This window comes from Bison bison, unplaced genomic scaffold (assembly GCF_000754665.1).
Source record: "Bison bison bison isolate TAMUID 2011002044 unplaced genomic scaffold, Bison_UMD1.0 scf7180017864327, whole genome shotgun sequence".
Taxonomy (NCBI): Eukaryota; Metazoa; Chordata; class Mammalia; order Artiodactyla; family Bovidae; genus Bison; species Bison bison.
The window spans coordinates 5650889-5660123 of NW_011494899.1; the positions used below are offsets into that span (position 1 = coordinate 5650889).

Below are 9235 nucleotides of genomic sequence, written 5' to 3' on the forward strand. Positions count from 1 at the left end.
AAGATCATGGCATCTGGTCCCATCACTTCATGGGAAATAGATGGGGAAACAGTGGAAACAGTGTCATACTTTATTTTTTGGGGCTCCAAAATCACAGATGGTGATTCTGCAGATGATGGTGAAAATGCAGATGGTGACTGTAGCCATGAAATTAAAAGACACTTACTCCTTGGAAGGAAAGTTATGACTAACCTAGATAGAATATTCAAAAGCAGAGACATTACTTTGCCAACAAAGGTCCATCTAGTCAAGGCTATGGTTTTTCCAGTGGTCATGTATGGATGTGAGAGTTGGACTGTGAAGAAGGCTGAGCACCGAAGAATTAATGCTTTTGAACTGTGGTGTTGGAGAAGACTCTTGAGAGTCCCTTGGACTACAAGGAGATCCAACCAGTCCATTCTGAAGGAGATCAGCTCTGGCATTTCTTTGGAAGGAATGATGCTACAGCTGAAACGCCAGTACTTTGGCCACCTCATGCGAAGAGTTGACTCATTGGAAAAGACTCTGATGCTGGGAGGGATTGGGGGCAGGAGGAGAAGGGACGACAGAGGGTGAGATGGCTGGATGGCATCACTGACTCGATGGATGTGAGTCTAGGTGAACTCGGGAGTTGGTGATGGACAGGGAGGCCTGGCATGCTGTGATTCATGGGGTGGCAAAGAGTCGGACACGACTGAGCAACTGAACTGAACTGAACTGAATTGAACTGTGTAGTGTCTGAATTAGGCTCTATTGCTTTCCAAGAGATTTGGTGATATACTTAACATCTTTAGAAACTCCTTTTTATTTAAATGAGATACAGTGGATTCGGCTGTCTGCAATGAAGAACCCAACACTAATAAGTAACAAAAAAGTTGAAAGTGTCTTTTCTGTCCATTGAGAAGATGTTTTACTCCTGGTTTAGTTTTAATGGTATCTGTCCGTCTATCTGTTTATCTACCTACTTGTGGATCATCTATCATTTCTCTCATCATCGTTATCATCCATCTATGTAATTTCTCCATCTTCCAAATCTATGCACAACCTGCCCTTGTGGAAACTAAAGAATAATTTACAAAATCCATTCAACTATTTACTTTCACCTATTTACTTCTTACTAGGAATAGTATTTCTTATGGGCTTCTCAGGTGACTCTACTGGTAAAGAACCTGCCTGACAATGCAGGAGACATAAGAGACTCAGGCTCGATTCCTGGTATGAGAAGATCCCCTGGAGGAGGGCATGGCAACCCACTCCAGAATTCTTGCCTGGAGAATCCCATGGACAGAGGAGCCTGGCGGGCTACGGTCCATAGCGTCGCAAAGAGTCAGATATGACTGAAGCGACTTAGCGTGCACGCAAGAACAGTATTAATGAGGTTTTGTTTTTTGGGGGGTAGCATGACATGTGGCTTGTGGGATCTTATTTCTGACTAGGGATCGAAACCAGCATCTCCCGTGCAGAGTCTTAACCACTAAACTGCCAGGGAAGCCCCAGTGAGGTTTTTAATAGTAACTTGAGACTGAAGCAGCAAAATTTAACTGTCTTGAACAATGCCTCAAAAGCAGAATTGAGATAATAAATTACATCTTGTGAGTCACTCCATGCTAAGAGTCTGACAATGAGTTTACCCACCAGAATCATTCCAGAGGCATCTTTAGGGGTGATAAGCAAGTTTTGGGGAGACAGCAGTTTGTCTATGACGTGGATGATTCCATTTGTACAGATGATATCACTGGATATGATCCTGGCTTTATTATTTATCAATACCATGTCCTGAAATCAACCAAAAAAGAAAAAAGAGGAAATGAGCACATAGAGAAATAGACACAAAATCACTTCTTCCAAAATATTCTGTGAACATATTAAATCATCATGAAAGTCAATGTTCAAGTAGAGCTGTGAGCAAAATCTGAAGATCCAAATTACTTAAGCATATGTCAAGAATATAATTTTCACCTGGAGAAGTTAATAGCAAATAATCTCCAATACTTTGGCTACCTGATGTGAAGAGCCAACTCATTGGAAAAGACCCTGATGCTGGGAAAGATGGAGGGCAGGAAGAGAAGTGGGCGACAGGGGATGAGATGGTTGGATGGCATCACCGACTCAATGGACATGAGTCTGAGCAAACTCTGGGAGACAGTGAAGGACAGGGAAGCCTGGCATGCTGCAGTCCATGGGGTTGCAAAGGATCAGACACAACTCAGCGACTGAACAATTAACCAGAACAGTTATTTCACTGTGATTCTCCAATATGAAATAATAAGCTGATCAAAATTGGCTTCTCTTTCAGATATCTTCTCTAGCAACCCCCCTTCTGACCCCACCAGACACTTTCCTCCTTTGTCATGAATTCCACAGTCACCATGTGTTTCTTTTTGTGGTGAGGGAAGGCATCAGCTTGGTCAAGGCTTTGAACAAAAGCTTTCATCCCTCTCCAGCTATTGCTGAAAGCAGTTCTCTTGACCACCTGAAGCTGCCTTGCCTCTGAGTTTCAATTCCAGCTCTAATATTAATATTAATATTTACTTGCTGTGTGATCTTGGAAAAGCTACTTAACCTGAGATCAGTTTCCTAATTTTTAAATTGAGGAAAATAATAATATCTACATTATGGGGATTAAATCAGTTAGTACATATCCCCAGTGGCTCAGGGATAAAGAATCCGCCTACAATGCAGGAGTCATAGGAGACACAGGTTTGATTCTTGGGTGGGAAGATCCCCTGGAGGAGGGCATGGCAACCCACTCCAGTATTGTTGCCTGGAAAATCGCATGGACAGGAGTTTGGCAGGTTACAGTCCATGTGTCTCAAAGAGTTGGACATGACTGAAGTGACTTAGCACACACACATCAGACACTTAGGATAGTAGCCGGGATAGAGCAGTCATTCCCGAGTGCGTTAGTTGTTATTATTATTATTACTCTTACTGCTCTAAGGAAGAGGAAAGAGAGAGGGCCCAAGGAAAATGAGCACCTTCCTGAAGTGGCTACTCCTACCTGAGACACAGAGATGACAAGTGACTCCCCTTGGAGAGAAGTAGCATTTGGGGTCAATTTCAGGTTTTCCAGAAGAAGCTGGTGGCAGGCGATCACGTGATACCGAAGAATCTGGGGCATCAGGCCCCCTTTGTCCCAGTCCTTAATCTGCAATAGATCCGAGGGTTCCAGCCAGAGCTAGCAGCCCTCTGGTTGGAAACATTCAATAAATGCTTGCTACATTATTACATATTAATGGATAATCCAGCATGAAGAGTCTAAGTGAATGTTAGACAGTAAAGGCTCTGATAAATTCTGCAAGAAAAGAACCTATTTATATCCCATCAATCCAGCATTCCCTTTTTTTTTTTTTTTTTGAGGGGTGTCTATCAGGGTTTAAATTATTTAAGAATGGTTGGTCTTTCCCAACCTCTTACCCTACTTAGGGATGTCCTCTAGAAGTCTATGCTAGTGGTGACCCCAAATCCACTTAAATGCTTCTCCCGATGGGGGTTCCCACACTGACAGGCAACCCCTTTCATTGGTGGTCACCTCCAGCTGATTCTAAATCTCCTGTTTAGAAATGTCTTTCGTGTTGGTTCTAGGATGATGCCCAAAGACTGTGTTCCAATCCCAAAGCTCTTCTACCTACCTGCCTCTAGCTTCGTGCTTACCTGGGGTTCCTCATCAAAGGCTGCAGATAAAGGTGCCAGGACGGTGAAGGGGCCAGGGCCAACCAGGTCTCGCACAGAATGTTCCTGTGGGGAAGGCAGGTGGGGGCCACATGCCATGTATTGGGTTGGCCAAAAAGTTCGTTCAAACTTTTTTGTACCGTCGTATGGGAAAACCCAAATGAACTTTTTGGCCAACCCAATACGTAACGTAAGTAAAGGCAGGGGCTCAGACAAATAACAGAGAGAGAGTACATGATGGCAGAGGGGAGAGAAAAACCAAAAGGGGAGACTCGTGTTTCATTTAGCCTTAGATTCAGAATCACCCACTTCCTTAGGCATGGAAATAATGTTTATTTTTATCTGGTTGTAGAATGACATATGTTGACTGGTATGAAAGATTTGAAAATATAGTATAAAAAAGAAAATAACTACCCATAATCCCACCACCTAGAAAGATCTCTGTTATTTCCAGATAACTTTTTGCCAGTGTGTCTCTTTCATACACTAAATGTTTTCCATGGTTGAGATAAGAATGCAAATGTTAAGTAATAGGACAATTTACTCAACTGTTCTATGTTCTTGCCAAGGTTAAGGACCTATGGTTACTTATATTTTCTTCTAGATTTTAATCTAGATTTTTAAAAAAATAATTTGATTTATTTTAATTGGAGGCTAGTGAAACCAATACAATATTGTAAAGTAATTAGATTTTACTCTTCTAGATTTTTATTCTTTTTCTTCAGTATCTCTGGACTGTATTCTGATGTAAGATTTAACTTAATATTTTCACCCAAAGAGTTAGCTGATTGCCCCAGTAATGCTTCTTGTCTAAACGGGTTGGATGGCAGTTTTTTCATAAAATACATTCTCACATGTGCAACGGGCAAGGGCAACCATTACTCCACTTGTATGCTGCCCACCTGGGGCCTGAGAAGTTCACAGATGACCAACACAGAGAGTACTGCAGAAATGTAGGTTCCAGGACTGTCTTCTATCTTTACCTACTCCAGAGGTTACAGATTTAACTCATATCTTTAACCCATATCAGGGGTTTGAGACCCAATTCTTCTAGTTAGACATACATATGCATTCTTACCAGCAACTGGAAGTAAAACTGAGATGTTTTTGGATTCTTGGGAAGCTCCTGGAAACAAAGACAAAAAGGTCCACTTAATGGCTCTGAATTAAACACAAGAACAATATAGGGTTATCACAGGGCAATTTCTCCAAGATTGAGAGAATCTACTATCTTTTTAGAGCTTAACAGGTGGCTCAGTGGTAAAGACTTTGCCTGCCAATACAGGAGATGTGAGTTCGATCCCTGGGTTGGGAAGATACCTTGGAGTAGGAAATGACAACCTACTTCAGTATTCTTGCCTGGGAAATCCCATGAACAGAGGAGCCTGCTTATGGGTTACAGTCCATGGGGTCGCAAAGAGTCTGACATAACTGAGTGACTGAGCACGCATGAATACACTGCCATGGCAGGCCTCTTAAACAAGTCTCATCTGTAGGCTCACGACTGATGTTCAGAATGACGATGCGGATATACCGTGAGTTCTAAAAGTTTCCTGGAGTCACCATCTGATTTACCTTGGAAAGGTTCAGCCATTTATAAAAGTACCTGAGCTTTAAGAGCATTTTTGCAAGTTCAAGTATTTAAAAAATCTTTCATAGGTTTATGGAAGATTTATTTTCTCTACTAACAAGAATATTTCAATCAGCCAGAATGCTCTGGTCCCTCTTTAAACCAAATAATAGGATGTTCACTTTATAATAGGTAGAAATCTACAGGTATCACATCCAAGCATCTCTCTACCAAGTACAGATGTTCAGGTGTGTTCACATGCACACACACACCAACAACAGCCTACATCATGGCCATGTCTTTGAGTTACTATGTACTCTGTGCCTGCTACACACGTTGTCTCATTGAAATCGTATAACAACTTGCTTGGAATGCTACCATTATTTTCTTTTAAAGGCTAGAAAACAGATATATCACAAAGAGATGACATAATCTGCCTAAAGTCACATTACCATAATAACTGGCTGAGCTGAATTCATACCCAGGCATTTTCTGACTTGAGAACTGTTAATCTGAATCACTGCATGCCAGATCAAGTGAATTCTCATGGGAAGATAAAATTTCCATGTTTTATAGTTTTGTTTGTTTGTTTTACATTTTGGCCATGCTGTGTGGACATGGAACATGTAGAACTGGACATGGAACATGTAGAACTGGACATGGAACAACAGACTGGTTCCAAACTGGGAAAGGAGTACATCAAGCCTATATATTGTCACCCTGCTTATTTAACTTTTATGCAGAGTACATCATGAGAAATGGTGGGCTGGATGAAGAACAAGTTGGAATCAAGATTGCCAGGAGAAATATCAATAACCTCAGATACGCAGATGATACCACTCTTATGGCAGAAAGTGGAGAGGAACTAAAAACCTCTTGATGAAAGTGAAAGAGGAGAGTGAAAAAGTTGGCTTCAAGCTCAACATTCAGAAAACTAAGATCATGGCATCTGGTCACATTACTTCATGGCAAATAGATGGGGAAACAATGAAAACAGTGACAGACTTTATTTTTTGGGCTCCAAAATCACTGCAGATGGTGATTGCAGCCATGAAATTAAAAAACGCTTGCTCCTTGGAAGAAAAGTTATGATCAATCTAGACAGCGTATTAAAAAGCAGAGACATTACTTTGCCAACAAAGGTCCGCCTAGTCAAAGCTATGGTTTTTCCAGTAGTCATGTATGGATATGAGAGTTGGACTATAAGGAAAGCTGAGCACCGAAGAATTGATGCTTTTGAACTGTGGTGTTGAAGAAGACTGTTGAGAGTCCCTTGGACTGCAAGGAGATCCAGCCAGTCCATTCTAAAGGAAATCAGTCCTGAATATTCATTGGAAGGACTGATGCTCAAACTCCAATACTTTGGCCACCTGATGCAAAGAACTGACTCATTGGGAAAGACCCTGATGCTGGGAAAGATTGAAGGCAGGAGGAGACAGAGGATGAGATGGTTGGATGGCATCACTGACTCAATGGACAAGTTTGAATAAACTCTGGGAGTTGGTGATGGACAGGAAGGCCTGGTGTGCTGCAGCCCATGGGGTTGCAAAGAGTCAGACATGACTGAATGACTGAACTGAACTGTGTGGCATGTGTGATCTTAGTTCCCAGACCAGGGATCAAACCCTTTGATGGAAGTGCAAAGTCTTAACCACTAGACCTCCAGGTCCCTCCAGGGACCTCCCTCACATTTTAGTTTTATATGGAACAAAACTCTTGCACCCTTCTCAGTGCCTTAGATTCTTCACACAAGGAGGAAAGTAGAGTTCACTTTACAGAAACATGCCTTGCGTTACCTGATGGATGTTGCCACGGCAGGTAAACCCATCCCCAACGTAGTCTGGTTTGCAAGTACAAGTCCTTTCGTCTTGTCCAGTGTGGTTGCAGATAGCGAATTCACTACAGCCGCCATTATTCTGGTAAAATTTCCAAGGAGTGGGGGATAGGAATCAGACCAGTTAGCTTGCCAGCCCTGCCAATGCTCACAAAGCAATTCTGTATTGACATTCACTTTTTGTCTTACTCTCTGACTGGTTTCTTTTGAACTGTGGTATTGGAGAAGACTCTTGAGAGTCCCTTGGACAGCAAGGAGATCAAACCAATCAATCCTAAGGGAAATCAGTCCTGAATATTCATTGGGAGGACTGATGCTGAAGCTCTAATAGTTTGGCCACCTGATGCGAAGAACTGACTCATTGGAAAAGAGACCCTGATGCTGGGAAAGACTGAAGGCAGGAGAAGGGGACAACAGAGGATGAGCCGGTTGGATGGCATCACCAACTCGACAGACATGAGTCTGAGTAAGCTGTGGGAGTTGGTGATGGACAGGGAAGCCTGGCGTGTTGCAGTCCATGGAGTCGCAAAGAGTTGAACACAACTGAGTGACTGAACTGAACTGACTGGTTTGCATTATTTGCTCTTTTCCTGAATTTGTGTTCCATCTCCCTAAAGTTGTAAGAGTCATCCTACTCACCCAGCCTTACACAGGCATACCTCATTTTACTGAACTTTGCAGGTACTGTGATTTTTACAGATTGGAAGTTTGTGATGACTTTGTGTTGTTGGATGATGGTTAGCAATGTTTAGTAATGAAGTATTTTTTTAATTAAGGTATGTATTGGGTTTGCCAAAAAGTTCGTTTGGGCTTTTCCATAAGATGTCACAAGTGAATCCTAATGAACTTTCTGGGCAACCCAATACATTATTTATTTATTTAACTCTTACTGTCTTCTTTTTAAAATTGAAGTATGGTTGGCTTACATACATTGTATTTTTTTAGACATAATGTTATTGCATACTTAACAGATCTCAATATAGTATAAATATAACTTTTTATGTATTGGGACACCAAAAATTCTTGTGACTTGCTTTATTGTAATAGCCACTGTATTTTGGTGGTGGAACCGAAGCCACAATGTCTCTGAGGTGTGCCCATTTCTCAAGATGGCAAGTTCATCCCAGCAGATCTCCAGCCCTGAAGAGATCAGTCCAGAGTTGCCAAATGGGAAGTTTATCAGCACCCGGCAGTTAACTAGGAAGGCATCAATCTTGTTTGACACTTCTCAGCTAAAAGCTAAACTCTAATCCATCATAGCAAAGTAATAGTCACCAGCCAGAAGGTAGTTGGTGTAAAATAGACAGACCGTCATGGGGGACAGTAGGGACCTCGTCTGGAGAGAAAGGGCTTTAATTATGGAGTATCTGTGTTGTTTTCATGCTTGCAGGAGACTCTCAGGTGGGCAGAGATATGGATGAGGAGGGAAGGTGTATGAACTGGGCCTCTGCTGGGGATCAGAGCCTCGTGGAGGAACAAGCACGAGAAGTGGCCAAGGGTGTGACCTGTGAGTCAGACAGACAGGGGTTCAAGTTCTGACTCTGCTATGTGCTTGTTCTGTGACCAGGGCCAGAGACCCCTTCTCCTCCTGCTCTGGGGTGGGTTGAATTATGTCCTCCCCAAAGCTATGTCTACATCCTAAGCCCTGATCTCTGTGAATGGGACCTTATTTAGAAAAAGAGTCTTTGCAGATGCAATGAAGGATCTCGGAGATGTGATGTCTTAGATTAATCAGGGGGTCTTAAGTCTGCTAGTGTCCTCACTGGAAGAGGAGATCCAGACACAGAGGTGAGGTCACATGAAGACGGAGGCAGAGACTGCAGTGTCTCCAACTCTGCAACTGGGACACGAGGAAGAAATGGCCCAGAAGCAGCTCTGATGGAGGCCACCTCAACACCACACCCTAGATGCAGGGAGGGGGCGGTACTCACGGTCAAGCAGACGTTGATGAGGGTGCAGACTTTCCCATCTCCAGTGTACTTCGGCAAACAGTTACAGACGGCCTGTCCAGGAAGAAGGCAGAACGGGGCATTTCACAGTCAGGTCCTGCTGGCTCTCACTCCATCATCATCCGTCCAGTTTCTGATGCACAGTTTCCCGCTTGCTCACAGTGTGACAGGGACCGAGGGAGGCAGAGTCCGGGTTCCTGAGCCTCCAGCTTCCCCACCTGAGTCTTTTCG

At 42.9% G+C, this 9235-nt stretch overlaps 1 protein-coding gene across 1 annotated transcript in view; it reads right to left on the minus strand.

Moving 5' to 3' along the window:
• The window catches only part of STAB2 (stabilin 2), a 169621-nt gene that overhangs the window by 43451 nt on the left and 116935 nt on the right, over positions 1-9235 (minus strand). The window contains exons 44-49 of the mRNA XM_010853421.1: positions 8987-9058; positions 7018-7137; positions 4730-4777; positions 3634-3717; positions 2981-3127; positions 1615-1755 (exon numbers count right to left, since the gene is read on the minus strand). Coding sequence (XP_010851723.1) covers positions 1615-1755; positions 2981-3127; positions 3634-3717; positions 4730-4777; positions 7018-7137; positions 8987-9058 — 612 coding nt within the window. The remainder of the gene's footprint in view (positions 1-1614; positions 1756-2980; positions 3128-3633; positions 3718-4729; positions 4778-7017; positions 7138-8986; positions 9059-9235) is intronic.